Raw genomic sequence first — 26837 nt, forward strand, 5'->3', positions numbered from 1 at the left:
CTTTGGAACTGGATGGGTAGAGAGATTGTTGCCAGGCTCAGAGAGTAGTCATAGGCAGTGTGGTATGGGATGGAGCAGAGCAGGTGAGAAGCTTTGCTGATTGAGGTGAAGATATCTACCAGATGTCTTGGGTCACTATGGTGCCGGATCTAGTACGGGGTAAAGGAAATCTTTTTTTTCTAATTTTACAGCAACACAGTTGGGTGGTGTTTTGCTAGGGCAAACACGTGAAGGAATGTTTGGCCAAAGCAGACACAGGAGAGACGATATTCTGCTAAAGCAAGCACAGGAAAGGACACCCGATGAAGGATTCTTTTTTAACAACATGCATTATTGGTCCACCTTACATGGCATAGTTGAGGTGCAGTTGTCAGGACTCCATAGAGAGAAATGCACCAGAAACCTTCTGGTAGAATAGTGGTGTGCTGCAGTTTCTTGGCGGACTTGGGCTGATTGGATGCACATGCTGAGGGAAGACACATCATGGACACATGATGGTTGGAGGGTGTAAATAGGACTCCATAGAGTGACAGACAGAGCCTAGCTTAATGGTCCAGCTGTGCAAAGCTTGTGGGTCTCGAGGGTTTGTCGATCTTCACTTCCATGAGACAGACACAGCCAAGAACTTCTGGTGTTCCTGTTGGCCCCTGCTGACTGGATCCTAGGCTGAAGCCTGGCTGTCTCCACTAGGTTGTAACCATTGTTGCTAACTGGATTCTACGAAACTGGACTACCGGTGTATCTGTGAAGTGTTTGCTCATGGATTGAGCTGCTGCTGCTGCTGCACGAACTAAACTGCCAATTTCCGGACAACACAGATTGGAGTTGCTCCAAAGAACTTTTCTAAACATGTCTACTTTCCTGATATCCTTTCCTTTGTACTGCCTCTGGTGGGTGGTGGGTTACAAGGAAGGTTAAAGTGTTCAAGTACCATCATTAAAAGTAGGATTTGAAAAAAATTATAGTTACAGTGGATTGTATCGGCTTAAATATGCTCGGCTCCTGGGAAGTGACATTAGGGTGTGTGGCCTTGTCAGAATAGGTGTGGCCTTGTTGGCAGAAGTTCATCACTGTGGGGGTGGGCTTTGAGCTCCTATCCTCAAGCTACCCTCCTGGCTGCCCACATTAGACAGTCTCTCCCTGGCTGCCTTTGGATCAAGATATGAACTCTCAACTCTGCCATGCCTGCCTGGATGCTGCCTCGCTTCCCACAGCGATGATAATGAACTAAACCTCTAAAACTGTAAGCTGCCCCAATTAAATGTTTTCCTGTATAAGAGTTACCTTGTTCATGATGTCTTCTCACAGCAATGAAACCTTAAGACACAGATCATTGATTTAAAAGGCAACATAAATCATAAAGGAGAACTTTCTCTTTCCCTTCAGGCTCAGCTGAGGGGAACTTTCTTGCTTCTCTCGAGCTGCTTAGAGCAGATATGGGTGGAACAGAGGGAGACTCACCTTAGGTAGCTATTTCCTCCTCCCTGTGTTCATGCTGCTTAGAGGAAAGGGACCCTGGATGAGAGGCCTGGCCTCTCCCCACCTCCAACCAGGGAGCAACATTGATTGAGACTGAGAGTCAAGCAACAAATAAGCAAGTGCTCCTGCTCCCTGAGTGGGACATGGAGGTGTGGGTGAGCACGTGTGCGTGTGTGTGTGCATGTGTATGTGTGTGCGTGTGTGTGTGCGTGTGCGTGTGCGTGTGTGTGTGTGTGTGTGTGCGTGTGCGTGTGCGTGTGCGTGTGTGTGTGTATGTTTCTTTCTTTAGGTGACCTGGCAAAGCCAAAAGCATTTGGGTCCCCAACAGGATTGGGCATACGTCTTAAGCCAGGGGCTCTCATAGCAGAGGAAGCCACAGGTCATTACAGGTAAACAGAACTGACAGAGACACATAGAAACACACAGACACACAATGGATTAGGCCCTGAGTTCTGGCAGGCGGTGCTGTCTACACACTGCTTACAGCCTGAATGGTACCTCCATCACGGATGGAGTTATAGGATCTGGGGCCCTCTTACACTCCCACTACAGACATAAGTGTTTGGAGATAAAATGAAGGCTAATTCAGAACCTCTGGGTTCTCTTTTCAAATACATCTTAAACTTGCTCTGTGGACTCACATCAACCACATTCCTTCATTGACCCGACCTCCTATTTCTAAAGTATAAAGGTCATTTGGGCCAACACAGGCTGATAAAGTGTCTCCCTTCCAGTGACAAGCACCTTGGAGTCCAGCTTATCAGTCACAAATATGTCATAATATGCTCCCAGTGAACAGGTCCCCAGACTTAGTAGGCCCCAGGACCTGCTGTGTGAGTGCTGGGAATCAAAGCCAGATCCTGTGGGAGAGAATCCAGGGCTCACTGGAACCATCTCTCCAGGCCCTACATCCTAAGTCTTAAAGAGCTCTTCTTTAGGACTCTCTGACCACATGCTTTAGAACCCTGAAGAACAGAAGTTTCGGGTTTGAAGAAAATTGCTATATGACAGACACAAGTACAGTGCACCTTTGTGGCCAAGCAGAGCTTCGTTCTAGCTCATTGAAGCAGCCACTTAAATTCTGACAATTAGATATAGTGGGGAGAAATCTGGAGTTCTCTGATGCTTGACCTGGATTTGGTGCAACCCGTGCATGCCTGGCCTTCCTTCTATGTAGTTGCTGGTCCTTATCCTTACACTTCAGTGTCTACTGAACCACCCTCAGCCCTGACATCTAGTTCTCTTACTTTTTTTTTTCATTCACCTAAGAGAGAATTTATTTTTACTACACAAAATGACTCGAAGCACTAATGTCTACCATTCAGGATACCCTTCTAAAAAGATGCAGGCTTGGGGTTGGAGAGATGGCTCAGCGGTTAAGAGCACTGACTGTCCTTCCAGAGATCCTGAGTTCAATTCCCAGCAACCACATCGTGGCTCACAACCATCTGTAATGGAATCCAATGCCGTCTTCTGGTGTCTGAAGACAGCTACAGTGTACTCACATACATAAAAAAAAAAAAAGATGCAGGCTTTCTGCCGCTCTGTGTACAGTGCCGGACTTCCACTTGGAGAGAAATTACCAATGCCAATGGATCTCGTATTGCACTTTCTTCACTAAAGAGCAATTATTTGAATATAAAAGCACAATATTCCTATGGTAATCAATAATCCCCCATTACAAGCATGCACATGTGAACACACAGACTTTGCCCATATTTATGCTCATTGTTCTCTGAAATGAGGACGTTGGGAAGAACCAGAATGAAGTATTTAATCACCTATGTTTGGGGCCTACTATTGTGCTACACTGCCTTGTAGATAAAATCCTGAGGGGGATGGAACAGGACTAGACAAGTTCTAACGACTGGGCCATGGTGTTTTGAGATGGGATTTAATGAATATGCTGTCAGAATATAAAAGGTTACAGACAATCAAATATTTTCTTTTCAGGGAAGGGGGTGAGATGGACCCGTTTTTGTTTTGTTTTGTTTCACTTTGTTTTGACTGGAGAGACTGCTGTGGGTGCTGGGAACTGAACGTTTATTCCTCTGGTTGTGAGATTATCCTTTAATGACTAAGCCATCTCCAGCCCAAGAGTATATTTTGTAAGCTTGCTTCAGAGACATCATCTTAAACCAGTTTCCTGAGTTGGGATTATGACGTGTGAGGGGGATGTCAACTGAGAAAATGCTCCTGCTAGAAGGGTACGTGGGAAAGCCTGTGGTGCACTTTCTTGTTTGACGGTTGACTTGAGAACGCTGCCCAGCTCACTGTTGGAGAGGCCACCCTGGGCTGACAGTCCTAATGTACAAGAAAGCAGGAGGAGCATGCTATGAGAAGCAAGCCAGTAAGCAGTACTCCTCTATGGCCTCTTACCTCTAGGTTCCTGCCCTGAATTCCCTGGATGGTGAGCTCTAAGCTACAAGATGAAATGAACCTTTTGCTTTTAGTCATGGTGTCTTATCAGCAATAGAACCTAGCTAATAGTTTGCAATGGCACACAGGTCTCTTGAAAACAGAATCATGCTGCTGTACAGAACTTTCTGGAATGCTTCCCTGACAAGCATTCTGAAGCAGACTCTGTGAGAAGCTGAGTGAGCAGCGGTATCTGCTACTGGGTAAGAACAGGGTGTGGAGGCATTTGTCGCAATACAGCTGAAATCTTCCGCTAAGACACTTGTGAATTAGCATTCTGAATATGAAATAAAAACTCATCTGCAACAAGAATCTATCCTTAGTTTTTAATAGGATACAAGAGAAATAAAGTAGTTACAGTTATGAGTCATGTTAACAAAATATGTGTTCTATAGGAAACTCTTCATGAATATCGAGGTTTAATGCCATACTTCAAACTCGTTCATAAATGAGTATAGAAATCTCAGGTCACTTTGTCAAATAACACTGTGGAATAGACTCGGCTGTATTTTTAAACTGTGTTAATTTGTACATATAAAAGTATTTTAATGTGATATATATTTGAATAAGTCTCATGTACATGATAAAAATGTGAGACATCCATGCTGCACTCCTGTGTTAAGTGGTAGCCCCTATTTTTTTATAGGTTAAAAATCCAAGTCTATTCATATACAAATATATAGGTATAAATGCATATTTATGTACACAGAGGCATAAAAAGACAGACACACATACACAGTCTTTGTCCACAGTGAGTACATACTATATACACTGTTCAACAATCTGATTTCTGTACTTAAACGATATAACAAGTACCATTCACTACAACACATTCCCAGCTGTTTTCCACATTTTTATTCAACACTTATTAACAATATTTAGACAAAACCCCTCAAAGTTTTCTATTGAAGTCCTTAATTCTAGCACTTGGGAGGCAGAAACAGGCATATCTCTGTGAATTCAAGGCCAGCCTGGTCTACATAACAAGTTCAAGGTCAGCCTGGTCTACATAACAAGTTCTAGGCTGGTAAGATTCTGTCTCAAACAAAACAAAACAAAACAACTCCCCAAAGTTTTCTATTAATTCAGAAGCTAACAAAGACATTAACAAAGAAAGCTTACGTTACCAGAGGGGACCCTCATCTGTATTTTACACAGGCCCTAGTATGCAGTAAGCATAAATGCAAATTAAATACTAATTGTGGTGGCTAAGCACACGCCTAAAAAGTTCATGAATTATTTTTTTATCGTTTGTTGCCCTAATAAACATGTGTGTGTGTGTGTGTGTGTGTGTTTGTGTGTGTGTGTGTGTGTGTGTGTGAACACGAGTACCGTTTCTCAGGAGCACTGTACCCTGTCTTTAAAAGGTTTTTCCTCTGACCTATGGCTTGTAAATTAAGCAAGTCTGGTTGTCCAGGTAGTCTCAGGGATTCTCCTGTCTCAACTTTCCCAATTATGAGGTTGCAAGAGCACAGCAGCACATCTAGATTTTGACGTGGGTCCTAGGGATGGGATTCAGATCTCTATACCGCTTAACAAGCTTTTACTGATTACGCTATCTCCTCATCTCCTTGTTCACAATTTTAAGAGTTTCCTATTTTAATCTAAATATGGAGACAATTTGTAACAAGTGTAAAAACACAGTATTTCCTGGAAAGGTTTAGGATGAAGTTTAAACTTTATTACCATCTAATGATCTCATGTAAAGATTCATACTCTTAAAAAAAGACTCTAACATCATCAAACTGAGACCATCTTGAAGGTTAAACAATACCAAACAAGTCAGCTGTCAGAGTTCCCACATTAATCTTCCTCCTGAGATTGCTCTTCCGAGTGAGTTTTCATATGTTTGGTAAGAGAAGCATTTTGTTTGAAGGCTTTACCACATTCAACACACTCATAGGGTTTCTCTCCAGTGTGGGATCTCTGATGAATAACAAGTTGTGATTTTGCACTGAAGGCTTTTCCGCACTCATAACATTCAAAGGGCTTCTCCCCTGTATGAGTTCTCTGATGTACAATGAGGTGTGACTTCTGACTTAAGGCTTTTCCATATTCTACACACTCATAGGGTTTCTCTCCTGTATGAACTCTCTGGTGTTGAGTAAGACCCTCAATTTGCCTAAAGGCCTTACCACATCGATTACATTCAAAGGGGCAATCCCTGGTGGGAGTTCTCAGATGGTAGGTAAGAGATGAGCTATGTCCAAAGGCTGCCGCATTCCTTACATTTATAAGGTTTCTCCTTCGTGTGAGTTCTCTGATGGATAACTAGGTGTGACTTTTTGCTAAAAGTCTTCCCACACTCAGTACATTCAAATGGCTTCTCGCCTGTATGAATTCGCATGTGTTTAGTCAGGGATGAGCCATACTTAAAAGCTTTGCCACATTCATTACATTCATAGGGTATTTCGCCCGTGTGTGTTCCCACATGTTCGGTGAGAGATGAATTATATCTGAAGAATTTGCCACATTCCTTACACTCGTACGGCTTCTCGCCCGTGTGAGATCTTATGTGTTGCATAAGGTTTGAGCTGTGCCTAAAGGTTTTGCCACATTCGTTACATTTGTTGGGCTTTTCTCCGGTATGGATTCTCAGGTGGTCAGTGAGGGCATGTTTGTGACCGTGGGCTTTGCCACACTGGACACACTCGTATGGCTTTTCTCCAGTGTGAGTTCTCTGATGTACGACAAGGTGGGACTTTTGGCTGAAAGCTATCCAGCATTCGTTACATTCATATGGTTTCTCCTCGGTATGAGGTCTTTGATGGTCAAGGAGCCCCTGTTTATGGCTGAGGACCTTCCCACATTGATTACATTCATAAGGTTTCCCAGAGCCTGGAGCCTTGTTGGGTTTAGATGGACTACGGCGGGGCGATTTCTGTTTCTCCCCGGTATGAATTTTGTCTTCCTTGGTATGGGACGTGCTATGACAGCATACTTTCTCACATTTCTTGCCTGTTTGGTTTTTGTCACCTTTACCAAACAATTTATTGTTGGGTGACTTGTCACATTTCTTTCTAGTTGAAATTTCATCTCTGTTCACATCGGATGCAGAATGGCTGAGTGATTTCCTATATTCGACAGCTGTATCGGGTTTCCTTTCGCAGAGATTAATCTGACTGGGTAAGTCTAAATTCTGATTCAAGTTCTTCCCATACAAATTGGATTTATGCAATCTTTTTTCAGAAGGATCGTGTTTTGAATGGACATTTTTCTTCTCCAACAAAGTACACTCACTGCTTTTCTTACTGTTTGAACTTTTCTTCCTGAATGTCACTTCTGTAGTGAGTTTCCTTTGGAATTTCTGCTTCCCCTCTGTCTGTGCACCATCTTGTTGGACCTCTAGAATAGAATTGATGAGGGATTCTTGTGAGTTTCTACACCCCCACTGAACTTCTGTATAAGTTTCCTAAAGAGATGCCCTCCTTGGTTGGGGTTGAATATGTACCACCCTAACATCCCAATAATAAAATAAGTGTCAGGAAGGACTGTCTCTGTCCTCTTGGACCCAATGGAAAGAAAGCTACAGTAAACCAGGGAAAGGACATCTGAAAGAGTTGGCTGCTTAGAAACAGGATCTTGTAACCTTAGGGTAGAAGATGAAATACACACAAGGAATATTGAACAAACAATGCATTAAGTTAAAAAACAGATTTGTGGTTATGCCAGGTATAGTGGCACATGCCTATTATCCCAGTATAAGGAGGCTAAAACACCTTTTCATAAGTTTGAGATCAGCCGGAGCTACATAGCAAAGCATTACTAGTCTCCCCACTGTGATTAAATTTAGGATGCCATGATGTAAGTGTTATAAAAGCCATACTTATCCTCCTTACCCACGCACAGAAAGAAGCAGAAATGTAGGACTACTTGTTCTCAAGACCATAGTGTGCATAGTTTCACTTTCCTGTGACCTCTAAGTTGCCAGTTCTTTTTCCTGGTGGAGTCTGGCTAAAGTCTCTACCCTTGGGTTGTAAGAGGTGTACTTTTGCCTCTTCAATAAATCCCTCTATTTTTACTAAGGGTACCTAAAATAAACTAAAACAGAGCACAACTACCAAGGAGAACTGAGGAGCCAGCAGATGACTGGGGCGCTACGAAGGGCGGCTGCTCCTCCCTTCTCTTCCATGAGCAACATACCAAGGACATTCTTACTAACAACCAATGACTCCATGGTTCCTCTAAGTTCCTTGATGCTTTTTTTTTTTCATTTTTTTTCTTTCTTCAGAGACTTGAAGATTTTTTTTTTATTAACTTGAGTATTTCTTATATACATTTCGAGTGTTATTCCCTTTCCCGGTATCCGGGCAAACATCCCCCTCCCCCCTCCCCTTCCTTATGGGTTTCCCCTCCCAACCCTCCCCCCATTGCCGCCCTCCCCACAACAGTCTAGTTCACTGGGGGTTCAGTCTTAGCAGTACCCAGGGCTTCTCCTTCTACTGGTGCTCTTACTAGGATATTCATTGCTACCTATGAGGTCAGAGTCCAGGGTCAGTCCATGTATACTCTTTAGGTAGTGGCTTAGTCCCTGGAAGCTCTGGTTGCTTGGCATTGTTGTACATATGGGGTCTCGAGCCCCTTCAAGCTCTTCCAGTTCTTTCTCTGATTCCTTCAACGGGGGTCCTATTCTCAGTTCAGTGGTTTGCTGTTGGCATTCGCGTATGTATTTGCTGTATTCTGGCTGTGTCTCTCAGGAGCGATCTACATCCGGCTCCTGTCGGTCTGCACTTCTTTGCTTCATCCATTTTGTCTAACTGGGTGGCTGTATATGTATGGGCCACATGTGGGGCAGGCTCTGAATGGGTGTTCCTTCAGTCTCTGTTTTAATCTTTGCCTCTCTCTTCCCTGCCAAGGGTATTCTTGTTCCCCTTTTAAAGAAGGAGTGAAGCATTCACATTTTGATCATCCGTCTTGAGTTTCATTTGTTCTAGGCATCTAGGGTAATTCAAGCATTTGGGCTAATAGCCACTTATCAATGAGTGCATACCATGTATGTCTTTCTGTGATTGGGTTAGCTCACTCAGGATGATATTTTCCAGTTCTAACCATTTGCCTACGAATTTCATAAAGTCGTTGTTTTTGATAGCTGAGTTATATTCCATTGTGTAGATGTACCACATTTTCTGTATCCATTCCTCTGTTGAAGGGCATCTGGGTTCTTTCCAGCTTCTGGCTATTATAAATAAGGCTGCAATGAACATAGTGGAGCACGTGTCTTTTTTATATGTTGGGGCATCTTTTGGGTATATGCCCAAGAGAGGTATAGCTGGATCCTCAGGCAGTTCAATGTCCAATTTTCTGAGGATCCTCCAGACTGATTTCCAGAATGGTTGTACCAGTATGCAATACCACCAACAATAGAGGAGTGTTCCTCTTTCTCCACATCCTTGCCAGCATCTGCTGTCCCCTGAGTTTTTGATCTTAGCCATTCTCACTGGTGTGAGGTGAAATCTCAGGGTTTTTTTGATTTGCATTTCCCTTATGACTAAAGATGTTGAACATTTCTTTAGGTGTTTCTCAGCCATTCAGCATTCCTCAGCTGTGAATTCTTTGTTTAGCTCTGAACCCCATTTTTTAATAGGGTTATTTGTTTCCCTGCGGTCTAACTTCTTGAGTTCTTTGTATATTTTGGATATAAGGCCTCTATCTCTTGTAGGATTGGTAAAGATCTTTTCCCAATCTGTTGGTTGCCATTTTGTCCTAACCACAGTGTCCTTTCCCTTCAGAAGCTTTGCAGTTTTATGAGATCCCATTTGTCGATTCTTGATCTTAGAGCATAAGCCATTGGTGTTTTGCTTAGGAAATTTTTTCCAGTGCCCAAGTGTTCCAGATGCTTCCCTAGTTTTTCTTCTATTAGTTTGAGTGTGTCTGGTTATGTGGAGGTCCTTGATCCACTTGGACTTAAGCTTTGTACAGGGTGATAAGCATGGATCGATCTGCATTCTTCTACATATTGACCTCCAGTTGAACCAGCACCATTTGCTGAAAATGCTATCTTTTTTCCATTGGATGGTTTTGGCTCCTTTGTCAAAAATCAAGTGCCCAAAGTTGTGTGGGTTCATTTCTGGGTCTTCCATTCTATTCCATTGGTCTATCTATCTGTCTCTGTACCAATACCATGCAGTTTTTATCACTATTGCTCTGTAATACTGCTTGAGTTCAGGGATAGTGATTCCCCCTGAAGTCCTTTTATTGTTGAGGATAGCTTTAGCTATCCTGGGTTTTTTATTATTCCAGATGAATTTGCAAATTGTTCTGTCTAACTCTTTGAAGAATTGGATTGGTATTTTGATGGGGATTGCATTGAATTTGTAGATCGCTTTTGGTAAAATGGCCATTTTTACTATATTAATCCTGCCAATCCATGAGCATGGGAGATCTTTCCATCTTCTGAGGTCTTCTTCAATTTCTTTCTTCAGTGTCTTGAAGTTCTTATTGTACAGATCTTTTACTTGCTTGGTTAAAGTCACACCGAGGTACTTTATATTATTTGGGTCTATTATGAAGGGTGTCGTTTCCCTAATTTCTTTCGGGGCTTGTTTCTCTTTTGTGTAGAGGAAGTCTACTGATTTATTTGAGTTAATTTTATACCCAGCCACTTTGTTGAAGTTGTTTATCAGCTTTAGTAGTTCTCTGGTGGAACTTTTGGGATCACTTAAATATACTATCATATCATCTGCAAATAGTGATATTTTGACTTCTTCTTTTCCGATCTGTATCCCCTTGACCTCCTTTTGTTGTCTGATTGCTCTGGCTAGAACTTCAAGACCTATATTGAATAAGTAGGGAGAGAGTGGGCAGCCTTGTCTAGTCCCTGATTTTAGTGTGATTGCTTCAAGTTTCTCTCCATTTAGTTTAATGTTAGCAACTGGTTTGCTGTATATGGCTTTTACTATGTTCAGGTATGGGCCTTGAATTCCTATGCTTTCCAGGACTTTTATCATGAAGGGGTGTTGAATTTTGTCAAATGCTTTCTCAGCGTCTAATGAAATGATCATGTGGTTTTGTTCTTTCAGTTTGTTTATATAATGGATCACGTTGATGGTTTTCCATATATTAAACCATCCCTGCATGCCTGGGATGAAGCCTACTTGGTCATGGTGGATGATTGTTTTGATGTGCTCTTGGATTCGGTTTGCCAGAATTTTGTTGAGTATTTTTGCGTCGATATTCATAAGGGAAATTGGTCTGAAGTTCTCTTTCTTTGTTGTGTCTTTGTGTGGTTTAGGTATAAGAGTAATTGTGGCTTCGTAGAAGGTATTCGGTAGTGATCCATCTGTTTCAATTTTGTGGAATAGTTTGGATAATATTGGTATGAGGTCTTCTATGAAGTTTTGATAGAATTCTGCACTAAACCCGTCTGCACCTGGGCTCTTTTTGGTTGGGAGACCTTTAGTGACTGCTTCTATTTCCTTAGGAGTTATGGGGTTGTTTAACTGGTTTATCTGTTCCTGATTTAACTTCAGTACCTGGTATTTGTCTAGGAAATTTTCCATTTCCTGTAGGTTTTCAAGTTTTGTTGAATATAGGCTTTTACAGTAAGATCTGATGATTTTTTGAATTTCCTCTGAATCTGTAGTTATGTCTCCCTTTTCATTTCTGATTTTGTTAATTTGGACACAGTCTCTGTGTCCTCTCGTTAGTCTGGCTAAGGGTTTATCTATCTTTTTGATTTTCTCAAAGAACCAACTTTTGGTTCTGTTGATTCTTTCTATGGTCCTTTTTGTTTCTACTTGGTTGATTTCAGCTCTGAGTTTGATTATTTCCTGCCTTCTACTCCTCCTGGGTGTATTTGCTTCTTTTTGCTCTAGAGCTTTTAGGTGTGCTGTCAAGCTGCTGACATATGCTCTTTCTTGTTTCTTTCTGCAGGCACTCAGCGCTATGAATTTTCCTCTTAGCACAGCTTTCATTGTGTTCCATAAGTTTGGGTATGTTGTACCTCCTTTTTTTTTTTTTTTTTAATTTGGTTCTTTTTTTCGGAGCTGGGGACCGAACCCAGGGCCTTGCGCTTCCTAGGTAAGCGCTCTACCACAGAGCTAAATCCCCAGCTCCTGTTGTACCTTCATTTTCATTAAATTCTAAAAAGTTTTTAATTTCTTTCTTTATTTCTTCCTTGACCAGGTTATCATTGAGTAGAGCATTGTTCAATTTCCAAGTGTATGTGGGCATTCTTCCTTGATTGTTATTGAAGACCAGTTTTAGGCCGTGGTGGTCCGATAGCACGCATGGGATTATTTCTATCTTTTTGTACCTGTTGAGGCCTGTTTTTTGACTAATTATATGGTCAATTTTGGAGAAAGTACCATGAGGAGCTGAGAAGAAGGTATATCCTTTTGCTTTAGGATAGAATGTTCTATAAATATCCGTTAAGTCCATTTGGCTCATGACTTCTCTTAGCCTGTCTACATCTCTGTTTAATTTCTTTTTCCATGATCTGTCCATTGATGAGAGTGGGGTGTTGAAATCTCCCACTATTATTGTGTGAGGTGCAATGTGTGTTTTGAGCTTTAGTAAGGTTTCTTTTACATATGTAGGTGCCCTTGTATTTGGGGCATAGATATTTAGGATTGAGAGTTCCTCTTGGTGGATTTTTCCTTTGATGAATATGAAGTGTCCTTCCTTATCTTTTTTTGATGACTTTTAGTTGAAAATTGATTTTATTTGATATTAGAATGGCTACTCCAGCTTGCTTCTTTTGACCATTTGCTTGGAAAGTTGTTTTCCAGCCTTTCACTCTGAGGTAGTGTCTGTCTTTGTCTCTGAGGTGTGTTTCCTGTAGGCAGCAGAATGCAGGGTCCTCGTTGCGTGTCCAGTTTGTTAATCTATGTCTTTTTATTGGGGAGTTGAGGCCATTGATGTTGAGAGATATTGAGGAATAGTGATTATTGCTTCCCGTTATATTCATATTTGGATGTGAGGTTATGTTTGTGTGCTTTCATTCTCTTTGTTTTGTTGCCAAGATGATTAGTTTCTTGCTTCTTCTAGGGTATAGCTTGCCTCCTTATGTTGGGCTTTACCATTTATTATCCTTTGTAGTGCTGGATTTGTAGAAAGATATTGTGTAAATTTGGTTTTGTCATGAAATATCTTGGTTTCTCCATCAATGTTAATTGAGAGTTTTGCAGGATACAGTAACCTGGGCTGGCATTTGTGTTCTCTTAGGGTCTGTATAACATCAGTCCAGGATCTTCTGGCCTTCATAGTTTCTGGCGAAAAGTCTGGTGTGATTCTGATAGGTCTGCCTTTATATGTTACTTGACCTTTTTCCCTTACTGCTTTTAATATTCTTTCTTTATTTTGTGCGTTTGGTGTTTTGACTATTATGTGACAGGAGGTGTTTCTTTTGTGGTCCAATCTATTTGGAGTTCTGTAGGCTTCTTGTATGCCTATGGGTATCTCTTTTTTTTAGGTTAGGGAAGTTTTCTTCTATGATTTTGTTGAAGATATTTACTGGTCCTTTGTGATGGGAGTCTTCACTCTCTTCTATACCTATTATCCTTAGGTTTGATCTTCTCATTGAGTCCTGGATTTCCTGTATGTTTTGGACCAGTAGCTTTTTCTGCTTTACATTATCTTTGACAGTTGAGTCAATGATTTCTATGGAATCTTCTGCTCCTGAGATTCTCTCTTCCATCTCTTGTATTCTGTTGGTGAAGCTTGTATCTACAGCTCCTTGTCTCTTCTTTTGGTTTTCTATATCCAGGGTTGTTTCCATGTGTTCTTTCTTGATTGCTTCTATTTCCATTTTTAATTCCTTCAACTGTTTGATTTTGTTTTCCTGGAATTCTTTCAGGGATTTTTGTGACTCCTCTCTATGGGCTTCTACTTGTTTATTTATGATTTCCTGATATTCTTTCAGGGATTTTTGTTTCTCCTCTCTATGGGCTTCTACTTGTTTATTTATGTTTTCCTGGAATTCTTTCAGGCATTTTTGCGATTCCTCTCTGTAGGCTTCTACTTGTTTATTAATGTTTTCCTGTGTTTCTCTAAGGCAGTTCTTCACATCTTTCTTGAAGTCCTCCAGCATCATGATCAAATATGATTTTGAAACTAGATCTTGCTTTTCTGGTGTGTTTGGACATTCCATGTTTGTTTTGGTGGGAGAATTGGGCTCCGATGATGCCATGTAGTCTTGGTTTCTGTTGCTTGGGTTCCTGTGCTTGCCTCTCGCCATCAGATTATCTCTAGTGTTACTTTGTTCTGCTATTTCTGACAGTGGCTTGACTGTCCTATAAGCCTGTGTGTCAGGAGTGCTGTAGACCTGTTTTCCTGTTTTCTTTCAGCCAGTTATGGGGACAGAGTGTTCTGCTTTCGTGCGTGTAGTTTTTCCTCTGTACAGGTCTTCAGCTGTTCCTGTGGGCCTGTGTCTTGAGTTCACCAGGCAGGTCACTTGCAGCATACAAGTTGGTCTTACCTGTGGTCCCGAGGCTCAAGTTTGCTCGCGGGGTGCTGCCCACGGGGTCTTTGCGGCGGCAGCAACCAGGAAGACCTGTGCCTCCCCTTCTGGGAGCTTCAGTGCACCAGGGTTCCAGATGGCCTTTGGTGTTTTCCTCTGGCGTCTGAGATGTGTGTGCAGAGAGCAGTCTCTTCTGGTTTCCCAGGCTTGTCTGCCTCTCTGAAGGTTTAGCTCTCCCTCCCACGGGATTTAGGTGCAGAGAACTGTTTATCCCGTCTGTTTCCTTCAGGTTCCGGCGGTGTCTCAGGCAGGGATCCTGCCGCTTCTGGGCCCTCCCCCACGGGAGCCCAGAGGCCTTATACAGTTTCCTCTTAGGCCAGGGATGTGGGCAGGGGTTGGCAGTGTTGGTGGTCTCTTCCAGCCTCAGGAATGCCCAGCTGACCAGGCGGTGAGGTCTCTTTCCCACGGGGTCTGGGAGCAGAGAGCTGCTGCGGGCCGGGATCCGCAGGTGTGGGACTTCCGGTAAACACAGGACGTGCCCGGTCCTAGAGGAATTCTGCCTCTGTGTGTCCCGATTTCACCAGGCAGCTTTCTTGCAGCAGACAAGTTGGTCTTACCTGTGGTCCCGAGGCTCAAGTTTGCTCGAGGGGTGCTGCCCACGGGCTCTCTGCAGCGGCAGCAACCTGGAAGACCTGTGCTGCCCCTTCTGGGAGCTTCAGTGCACCAGGGTTCCAGATGGCCTTTGGTGTTTTCCTCTGGCGTCCGAGATGTGTGTGCAGAGAGCAGTCTCTTCTGGTTTCCCAGGCTTGTCTGCCTCTCTGAAGGTTTAGCTCTCCCTGGGTATCTCAGCCTCCATCGTCCTGCCTCGTATTCTCCTTCTCTCCTCTCGTCCTTGATGCTTTTACAAAGTCATGAAATTCCTAGCAACTCACTCGGGAGATGCTTTACCGTCTGGGTTTACAATGGATGTCCACCTGTTTTTCCCGGTGTCTTATGGATTGTATGCCTTTGATCCTGTCACAATGCCAACAGGTGATGGCCAATTTCAAGTTGATTCATGGCCCGAACACTTACTCATGTTTTTTTCCTACACATTGTCCAATTGAAAAATGTACATTTAGAAACACTCTTCTAGCCCAGGTCCATACGGGTTTAGTGCAGAATTCTATCAGACCTTCATAGAAGACCTCGTACCAATATTATCCAAACTATTCCACAAAATTGAAACGGATGGAACACTACCGAATTCCTTCTATGAAGCCACAATTACTCTTATACCTAAACCACACAAAGACCCAACAAAGAAAGAGAACTTCAGACCAATTTCCCTTAAGAATATCAACGCAAAAATACTCAATAACTTTCTGGCAAACCGAAAAAAAAAAAAAAAAAAAAGAAACACTCTTCTACTCTCAGCCTACTCCCTTACCAGCTCTCTGCAAAGAAATGGAATGGAGAAATCACCTGAGGTAAGAGTTTTAATCATTAAGGAGAGAAACATAGGTAAGAGTGAATAGCCACTCCAGTTTATATGGAGAAAATCAGAGCATCTGAATGGAGGCTGGAATTCTCACTTTTATGGAGGACATTTAGGAGATCCTGGTTTGGGGTAAACTATGATGGCAGACATCTTTAATCCCAGCATTCATGAGGCAGAGTTAGAGACCAGTCAGGGCTACATAATAGAAATGAGAGAGAGAGAGAGAGAGAGAGAGAGAGAGAGAGAGAGAGAGAGAGAGAGAGAGCTGCAGAGATGAGGAGACAAAAACAGATACAGAAAGAATGGAAAGAGGAAAACTCATACACAATGAAACTGAGAAACAAAGACAAACACAAAGACACAAAAACTCACAGAGAGAAAGAGAGAGAGAGAGACAAAGAGAGAGAGAGAGCATTGCAGAGAGGAGGAGACAAAAAGAGACACTGAAAGAACAGAAACAGGAAAACACATACAGAGTGAGACAGAGAAACAGTAAGACACACACACACATACAAACTCTGAGAAGGAGAGAGAGAGAGAGAGAGAGAGAGAGAGAGAGAGAGAGAGAGAGAGAGAGAGAAAGAGAGAGCATTGCAGAGAGGAGGAGACAAAAATATATACAGAAAGAACAGAAAGAGGAAAACACAAACACAGTGAGACAGAGAAACAGAAAGAAACACAGACACATTCAGAGAGAGAGAGAGAGAGAGAGAGAGACAGAGAGACAGAGAGAGACAGAGACAGAGACAGAGAGAGAAAGAGAGAGAGCGAGCTGCAGAGATGCCGAGACAAAAACAGATAAAGAACAGAAAGAGGAAAGCACATACACAATGAGACACAGAAACTGAAAGACACACACACACACACACACACACACACACACACACACACTCTGAGAGAGAGAGAGAGAGAGAGAGAGAGCTGCAGAGATGGCGAGACAAAAACAGATACAGATAGAAGAGAAAGAGGAAAACACATACACAGTGAGAGAGAAAAACAGAAACACACACACACACATACACACTCAGAACTCACAGAGAGAGAGAGAGAGAGACAGAGAGAGGGAGAGAGGGAGAGCTGCAGAGATGCCGAGGCAAAAACAGATACAGAAAGACCAAAAAGAGGAATACACATACACAGTGAGACAGAGAAACAGAAAGAGAGACACACACACACAAACACACACACACTCAGAGAGAGAGAGAGAGAGAGAGAGAGAGAGAGATATGCAGAGATGCTGAGACAAAAACGGAACAGAAAGAACAGAGAGAGGAAAACACATACACAGTGAGACAGAGAAATAGTAAGACACACACACACACTGAGAGAGAGAGAGAGAGAGAGAGAGAGAGAGAGACAAAGAAAGAGAGAGAGAGAGGGAGGGAGAGAGAGAGAGAGCTGCGGAGATGACGAGGCTAAAACAGATAAAGAAAGAACAGAAAGAGGAAAACACATACACAGTGAGACAGAGAAACAGTAAGACACACACACACACTGAGAGAGAGAGAGAGAGACAAAGAAAGAGAGAGAGAGAGAGAGAGAGAGAGAGAGGGAGAGAGAGAGAGAGAGCTGCGGAGATGACGAGGCTAAAACAGATAAAGAAAGAACAGAAAGAGGAAAACACATACACAGTGAGACAGAGAAACAGAAAGACACACACACATATCAGAGAGAGAGAGAGAGAGGAAGAGAGAGAGCATTGCAGAGATGAGGAGACAAAAACAGATACAGAAAGAATGGAAAGAGGAAAACACATAAACAGTGAGACAGAGAATCAGAAAGACACAACCACAAACACACACACACACACACTCAGAGAGAGAGAGAGAGAGAGAGAGAGAGAGAGAGAGAGAGAGAGAGAGAGAGAGGGAGAGAGAGAGAGCGCTACAGAGATGGCGACACAAAAACAGATACAGAAAGAACAGAAAGAGGAAAAAATACACAGTGAGACAGAGAAACAGAAAGACACACACACTCAGAGAGAGAGAGAGAGAGAGAGAGAGAGAGAGAGAGAGAGAGAGAGAGAAAGAGAGAGAGTGCATTGCAGACATGAGGAGACAAAAACAGATACAGGAAGAATGGAAAGAGGAAAACACATACACAGTGAGACAGAGAATCAGAAAGACACACACACAAACACACACACATACACACACACACTCAGAGAGAGAGAGAGAGAGAGAGAGAGAGAGAGAGAGCTACAGAGATGGCGAGACAAAAACAGATATAGAAAGAACATAAAGAGGAAAAAGTCAAAATATCATTATTTGCAGATGATATGATAGTTTAAGTGATCCCAAAAGTTCCACCAGAGAACTACTAAAGCTGATAAACAACTTCAGCAAAGTGGCTGGGTATAAAATTAACTCAAATAAATCAGTAGACTTCCTCCACACAAAAGAGAAACAAGCCCCGAAAGAAATTAGGGAAATGACACCCTTCATAATAGACCCATATAATATAAAGTACCTCGGTGTGACTTTAACCAAACAAGTAAAAGATCTGTACAATAAGAACTTCAAGACACTGAAGAAAGAAATTGAAGAAGACCTCAGAAGATGGAAAGATCTCCCATGCTCATGGATTGGCAGGATCAATATAGTAAAAATGGCCATTTTACCAAAAGCGATCTACAAATTCAATGCAATCCCCATCAAAATACCAATCCAATTCTTCAAAGAGTTAGACAGAACAATTTGCAAATTCATCTGGAATAACAAAAAACCCAGGATAGCTAAAGCTATCCTCAACAATAAAAGGACTTCAGGGGGAATCACTATCCCTGAACTCAAGCAGTATTACAGAGCAATAGTGATAAAAACTGCATGGTATTGGTACAGAGACAGACAGATAGACCAATGGAATAGAATGGAAGACCCAGAAATGAACCCACACACCTATGGTCACTTGATTTTTGACAAAGGAGCCAAAACCATCCAATGGAAAAAAGATAGCATTTTCAGCCAATGGTGCTGGTTCAACTGGAGGTCAACATGTAGAAGAATGCAGATTGATCCATGCTTATCACCCTGTACAAAGCTTAAGTCCAAGTGGATCAAAGACCTCCACATCAAAATAGACACACTCAAACTAATAGAAGAAAAACTAGGGAAGCATCTGGAACACATGGGCACTGGAAAAAATTTCCTGAACAAAACACCAATGGCTTATGCTCTAAGATCAAGAATCGACAAATGGGATCTCATAAAACTGCAAAGCTTCTGTAAGGCAAAGGACACTGTGGTTAGGACAAATCGGCAACCAACAGATTGGGAAAAGATCTTTACCAATCCTACAACAGATAGAGGCCTTATATCCAAAATATACAAAGAACTCAAGAAGTTAGACCGCAGGGAGACAAATAACCCTATTAAAAATGGGGTTCAGAGCTAAACAAAGAATTCACAGCTGAGGAATGCCGAATGGCTGAGAAACACCTAAAGAAATGTTCAACATCTTTAGTCATAAGGGAAATGCAAATCAAAACAACCCTGAGATTTCACCTCACACCAGTGAGAATGGCTAAGATCAAAAACTCAGGTGACAGCAGATGCTGGCGAGGATGCGGAGAAAGAGGAACACTCCTCCATTGTTGGTGGGATTGCAGACTGGTACATCCATTCTGGAAATCAGTCTGGAGGTTCCTCAGAAAATTGGACATTGAACTGCCTGAGGATCCAGCTATACCTCCCTTGGGCATATACCCAAAAGATGTCCCAACATATAAAAAAGACACGTGCTCCACTATGTTCATCACAGCCTTATTTATAATAGCCAGAAGCTGGAAAGAACCCAGATGCCCTTCAACAGAGGAATGGATACAGAAAATGTGGTACATCTACACAATGGAATATTACTCAGCTATCAAAAACAATGGCTTTATGAAATTCGTAGGCATATGGTTGGAACTGGAAAATATCATCCTGAGTGAGCTAACCCAATCACAGAAAGACATACATGGTATGCACTCACTGATAAGTGGCTATTAGCCCAAATGCTTGAATTACCCTAGATGCCTAGAACAAATGAAACTCAAGACGGATGATCAAAATGTGAATGCTTCACTCCTTCTCTAAAAGGGGAACAAGAATACCCTTGGCAGGGAAGAGAGAGGCAAAGATTAAAACAGAGACTGAAGGAAGACCCATTCAGAGTCTGCCCCACATGTGGCCCATACATATACAGACTTCCAATTAGACAAGATGGATGAAGCAAAGAAATGCAGACTGACAGGAGCCGGATGTAGATCGCTCCTGAGAGACACAGCCAGAATACAGCAAATACAGAGGCGAATGCCAGCAGCAAACCACTGATAATAGGACCCCCGTTGAAGGAATCAGAGAAAGAACTGGAAGAGCTTGAAGGGGCTCGAGATCCCATATGAACAACAATGCCAAGCAACCAGAGCTTCCAGAGACTAAGCCACTACCCAAAGACTATATATGGTCTGATCCTGGACTCTGACCTCATAGGTAGCAATGAATATCCTAGTAAGAGCACCAGTGGAAGGGGAAGCCCTGGGTCCTGCTAAGACTGAACCCCCAGTGAACTAGACTGTTGTGGGGAGGGTGGCAATGTGGGGAGTGTGGGGAGGGGAACACCCATAAGGAAGGGGAGGGGGGAGGGGGATGTTTGCCCGGAATCCAAAGAATTAGTATTAAGTATTAAATAAATTAAAAAAAAATAGACACCTGTGGATCCCGGCCCGCAGCAGCTCTCTGCTCCCAAACCCCGTGGGAGAGAGACCTCACCGCCTGGTCAGGTGGACACTCCTGAGGCTGCAGAGCAGAGGAGACCACCAACACTACCCACCCCTGCCCACATCCCTGACCCAAGAGGAAACTGTATAAGGCCTCTGGGTTCCCGTAGGGGAGGGCCCAGGAGTGGCAGGACCCCTGCGCCTGAGACACCGCCAGAACCTGAGGAAAACAGACAGGATAAACAGTTCTCTGCACCTAAATCCCGTGGGAGGGAGAGCTAAACCTACAGAGAGGCAGACACGCCTGGGAAACCAGAAGAGACTGCACTCTGCACACACATCTGGGATGCCAGAGGAAAACACCAACCGCCATCTGGAACCCTGGTGCACGGAGGCTCCCAGAAAGTTCGGCACAAATCTTCCCGGTTGCTGCCTCCGCGGAGAGGACTTAGGCAGTACTCCACGAGCAAACTTGAGCCTAGGAACCACAGGTAAGACCAACTTTTCCGCTGCAAGAAAACTGCCTGGTGAACTCAGGACACACAGAGGCAAAATTCCTCTAGGACCGGACACTTCCTGTGTTTACTGGAAGTCCCACACCCGGGGATCCTGGCCCGCAGCAGCTCTCTGCTCCCAAACCCTGTGGGAGAGAGACCTCACCGCCTGGTCAGGTGGGCACTCCCGAGGCTGCAGAGCTGAAGAGACCACCAACACTGCCCACCCCTGCCCACATCCCTGGCCCAAGAGGAAACTGTATAAGGCCTCTGGGTTCCCGTAGGGGAGGGCCCAGGAGTGGCAGGACCCCTGTGCCTGAGACACCGCCAGAACCTGAAGGAAACAGACCGAATAAACAGTTCTCTGCACCCAAATCCCGTGGGAGGGAGAGCTAAACCTTCAGAGAGGCAGACACGCCTGGGAAACCAGAAGAGACTGCACTCTGCACACACACCTGGGATGCCAGAGGAAAACACCAACCGCCATCTGGAACCCTAGTGCACGGAAGCTCCCGGAAAGGGCGGTGCATATCTTCCTGGTTGCTGCCGCCGCAGAGAGCTCGTGGGCAGCACCCCGCGAGCAAACTTGAGCCTCGGGACCAAAGGTAAGACCAACTTTTCTGCTGTAAGTGACCTGCCTGGTGAACTCAAGGCACAGGCCCACAGGAACAGCTGAAGACCTGTACAGAGGAAAAACTACACGCCCGAAAGCAGAACACTCTGTCCCCATAACTGGCTGAAAGAAAACAGGAAAACAGGTCTACAGCACTCCTGACACACCCAGGCTTATAGGACAGTCTAGCCACTGTCAGAAATAGCAGAACAAAGTAACACTAGAGATAATCTGATGGCGAGAGGCAAGCACAAGAACCCAAGCAACAGAAACCAAGACTACATGGCATCATCGGAGCCAATTCTCCCACCAAAATAAACATGGAATAACCAAACACACCAGAAAAGCAAGATCTAGTTTCAAAATCATATTTGATCATGATGCTGGAGGACTTCAAGAAAGACGTGATGAACTCCCTTAGAGAACAAGTAGAAGCCTACAGAGAGGAATCGCAAAAATGCCTGAAAGAATTCCAGGAAAACATAAATAAACAAGTAGAAACCCATAGAGAGGAGACACAAAAATCCCTGAAAGAATTCCAGGAAAACACAATCAAACAGTTGAAGGAATTAAAAATGGAAATAGAAGCAATCAAGAAAGAACACATGGAAACAACCCTGGATATAGAAAACCAAAAGAAGAGACAAGGAGCTGTAGATATAAGCTTCACCAACAGAATACAAGAGATGGAAGAGAGAATCTCGGGAGCAGAAGATTCCATAGAAATCATTGACTCAACTGTCAAAGATAATGTAAAGCAGAAAAAGCTACTGGTCCAAAACATACAGGAAATCCAGGACTCAATGAGAAGATCAAACCTAAGGATAATAGGTATAGAAGAGAGTGAAGACTCCCACCTCAAAGGACCAGTAAATATCTTCAACAAAATCATAGAAGAAAACTTCCCTAACCTAAAAAAAGAGATACCCATAGGCATACAAGAAGCCTACAGAACTCCAAATAGATTGGACCAGAAAGAAACACCTCCCGTCACATAATATTCAAAACACCAAACGCACAAAGTAAGAAAGAATAATAAAAGTAGTAAGGGAAAAAGGTCAAGTAACATATAAAGGCAGACCTATCAGAATCACACCAGACTTTTCGCCAGAAACTATGAAAGCCAGAAGATCCTGGACTGATGTCATACAGACCCTAAGAGAACACAAATGCCAGCCCAGGTCACTGTATCCTGCAAAACTCTCAATTAACATAGATGGGAAACCAAGATATTCCATGACAAAACCAAATTTACACAATATCTTTCTACAAATCCAGCACTACAAAGGATAATAAATGGTAAAGCCCAACATGAGGAGTCAAGCTATACCCTAGAAGAAGCAAGAAACTAATCGTCTTGGCAACAAAACAAAGAGAAGAAAAGCACACAAACATAACCTCGCATCCAACTATGAATAAAACAGGAAGCAATAATCACTATTCCTTAATATCTCTCAACATCAATGGCCTCAACTCCCCAATAAAAAGACATAGATTAACAAACTGGACACGCAACGAGGACCCTGCATTCTGCTGCCTACAGGAAACACACCTCAGAGACAAAGACAGACACTACCTCAGAGTGAAAGGCTGGAAAACAACTTTCCAAGCAAATGGTCGGAAGAAGCAAGATGGAGTAGCAATTCTAATATCAAATAAAATCAATTTTCAACTAAAAGTCATCAAAAAAGATAAGGAAGGACACTTCACATTCATCAAAGGAAAAATCCACCAAGAGGAACTCTCAATCCTAAATATCTATGCCCCAAATACAAGGGCACCTACATACGTAAAAGAAACCTTACTAAAGCTCAAAACACACATTGCACCTCACACAATAATAGTGGGAGATTTCAACACCCCACTCTCATCAATGGACAGATCATGGAAGCAGAAATTAAACAGAGACATAGACAGACTAAGAGAAGTCATGAGCCAAATGGACTTAACGGATATTTATAGAACATTCTATCCTAAAGCAAGAGGATATACCTTCTTCTCAGCTCCTCATGGTACTTTCTCCAAAATTGACCATATAGTTGGTCAAAAAACGGGCCTCAACAGGTACAGAAAGATAGAAATTATCCCATGCATGCTATCAGACCACCACGGCCTGAAACTGGTCTTCAATAACAATAAGGGTAGAATGCCCACATATACGTGGAAATTGAACAATGCTCTACTCAATGATAACCTAGTCAAGGAAGAAATAAAGAAAGAAATTAAAAACTTTTTAGAATTTAATGAAAACGAAGGTACAACATACCCAAACTTATGGGACACAATGAAAGCTGTGCTAAGAGGAAAACTCATAGCGCTGTGTGCCTGCAGAAAGAAGCAGGAAAGAACATATGTCAGCAGCTTGACAGCACACCTAAAAGCTCTAGAGCAAAAAGAAGCAAATACACCCAGGAGGAGTAGAGGGCAGGAAATAATCAAACTCAGAGCTGAAATCAACCAAGTAGAAACAAAAAGGACCATAGAAAGAATCAACAGAACCAAAAGTTGGTTCTTTGAGAAAATCAACAAGATAGATAAACCCTAACCAGACTAATGAGAGGACCCAGAGACTGTGTCCAAATTAACAAAATCAGAAATGAAAAGGGAGACATAACTACAGATTCAGAGGAAATTCAAAAAATCATCAGATCTTACTGTAAAAGCCTATATTCAACAAAACTTGAAAACCTACAGGAAATGGACAATTTCCTAGACAAATACCAGGTACTGAAGTTAAATCAGGAACAGATAAACCAGTTAAACAACCCCATAACTCCTAAGGAAATAGAAGCAGTCATTAAAGGTCTCCCAACCAAAAAGAGCCCAGGTCCAGACAGGTTTAGTGCAGAATTCTATCAGACCTTCATAGAAGACCTCATACCAATATTATCCAAACTATTCCACAAAATTGAAACAGATGGAGCACTACCGAATTCCTTCTATGAAGCCACAATTACTCTTATACCTAAACCACACAATGACCCAACAAAGAAAGAGAACTTCAGACAAATTTCCCTTATGAATATCGACGCAAAAATACTCAATAAAATTCTGGCAAACCGAATCCAAGAGCAGATCAAAACAATCATCCACCATGATCAAGTAGGCTTCATCCCAGGCATGCAGGGATGGTTTAATATACGGAAAACCATCAACGTGATCCATTATATAAACAAACTGAAAGAAAAAAACCACATGATCATTTCATTAGATGCTGAGAAAGCATTTGACAAAATTCAACACCCCTTCATGATAAAAGTCCTGGAAAGAATAGGAATTCAAGGCCTATACCTAAACATAGTAAAAGCCATATACAGCAAACCAGTTTCCACATTAAACTAAATGGAGAGAAACTTGAAGCAATTCCACTAAAATCAGGGACTAGACAAGGCTGCCCACTCTCTCCTACTTATCCAATATAGTTCTTGAAGTTCTAGCCCGAGCAATCATACAACAAAAGGAAGTCAAGGGGATACAGATCGGAAAAGAAGAAGTCAAAATATCACTATTTGCAGATGATATGATAGTATATTTAAGTGATCCCAAAAGTTCCACCAGAGAACTACTAAAGCTGATAAACAACTTCAGCAAAGTGGCTGGGTATAAAATTAACTCAAATGAATCAGTAGACTTCCTCCACACAAAAGAGAAACAAGCCCCGAAAGAAATTAGGGAAATGACACCCTTCATAATAGACCCATATAATATAAAGTACCTCGGTGTGACTTTAACCAAACAAGTAAAAGATCTGTACAATAAGAACTTCAAGACACTGAAGAAAGAAATTGAAGAAGACCTCAGAAGATGGAAAGATCTCCCATGCTCATGGATTGGCAGGATCAATATAGTAAAAATGGCCATTTTACCAAAAGCGATCTACAAATTCAATGCAATCCCCATCAAAATACCAATCCAATTCTTCAAAGAGTTAGACAGAACAATTTGCAAATTCATCTGGAATAACAAAAAACCCAGGATAGCTAAAGCTATCCTCAACAATAAAAGGACTTCAGGGGGAATCACTATCCCTGAACTCAAGCAGTATTACAGAGCAATAGTGATAAAAACTGTATGGTATTGGTACAGAGACAGACAGATAGACCAATGGAATAGAATGGAAGACCCAGAAATGAACCCACACACCTATGGTCACTTGATTTTTGACAAAGGAGCCAAAACCATCCAATGGAAAAAGATAGCATTTTCAGCCAATGGTGCTGGTTCAACTGGAGGTCAACATGTAGAAGAATGCAGATTGATCCATGCTTATCACCCTGTACAAAGCTTAAGTCCAAGTGGATCAAGGATTTCCACATCAAACCTGATACACTCAAACTAATAGAAGAAAAACTAGGGAAGCTTCTGGAACACATCGGCACTGGAAAAAATTTCCTGAACAAAACACCAATGGCTTATGCTCTAAGATCAAGAATCAACAAATGGGGTCTCATAAAACTGCTAAGCTTCTGTAAGGCAAAGGACACTGTGGTTAGGACAAATCGGCAACCAACAGATTGGGAAAAGATCTTTACCAATCCTACAACAGATAGAGGCCTTATATCCAAAATATACAAAGAACTCAAGAAGTTAGACCGCAGGGAGACAAATAACCCTATTAAAAATGGGGTTCAGAGCTAAACAAAGAATTCACAGCTGAGGAATGCCGAATGGCTGAGAAACACCTAAAGAAATGTTCAACATCTTTAGTCATAAGGGAAATGCAAATCAAAACAACCCTGAGATTTCACCTCACACCAGTGAGAATGGCTAAGATCAAAAACTCAGGTGACAGCAGATGCTGGCGAGGATGTGGAGAAAGAGGAACACTCCTCCACTGTTGGTGGGATTGCAGACTGGTAAAACCATTCTGGAAATCAGTCTGGAGGTTCCTCAGAAAATTGGACATTGAACTGCCTGAGGATCCAGCTATACCTCCCTTGGGCATATACCCAAAAGATGCCCCAACATATAAAAAAGACACGTGCTCCACTATGTTCATTGCAGCCTTATTTATAATAGCCAGAAGCTGGAAAGAACCCAGATGCCCTTCAACAGAGGAATGGATACAGAAAATGTGGTACATCTACACAATGGAATATTACTCAGCTATCAAAAACAATGACTTTATGAAATTCGTAGGCATATGGTTGGAACTGGAAAATATCATCCTGAGTGAGCTAACCCAATCACAGAAAGACATACATGGTATGCACTCACTGATAAGTGGCTATTAGCCCAAATGCTTGAATTACCCT

The 26837-nt window shown here is 42.4% G+C and overlaps 1 protein-coding gene and 1 pseudogene across 1 annotated transcript in view; one reads left to right on the forward strand and one right to left on the reverse strand.

Annotated features, from left to right (window-relative positions):
• The window catches only part of Zfp37-ps1 (zinc finger protein 37, pseudogene 1), a 29735-nt pseudogene continuing 7107 nt past the window's right edge, over positions 4210–26837 (forward strand).
• LOC148005819 (uncharacterized) overlaps positions 5633–26837 on the reverse strand; it is a 28338-nt gene continuing 7133 nt past the window's right edge. The window contains 2 exon segments of the mRNA XM_087551795.1: positions 5633–6112; positions 6114–7242. Coding sequence (XP_087407921.1) covers positions 5701–6112; positions 6114–7242 — 1541 coding nt within the window. The 3' untranslated portion in view covers positions 5633–5700.

The sequence above is a fragment of the Rattus norvegicus genome, chromosome 5 (genome assembly GCF_021556685.1).
Source record: "Rattus norvegicus strain SHRSP/BbbUtx chromosome 5, alternate assembly SHRSP_T2T, whole genome shotgun sequence".
NCBI lineage: Eukaryota > Metazoa > Chordata > Mammalia > Rodentia > Muridae > Rattus > Rattus norvegicus.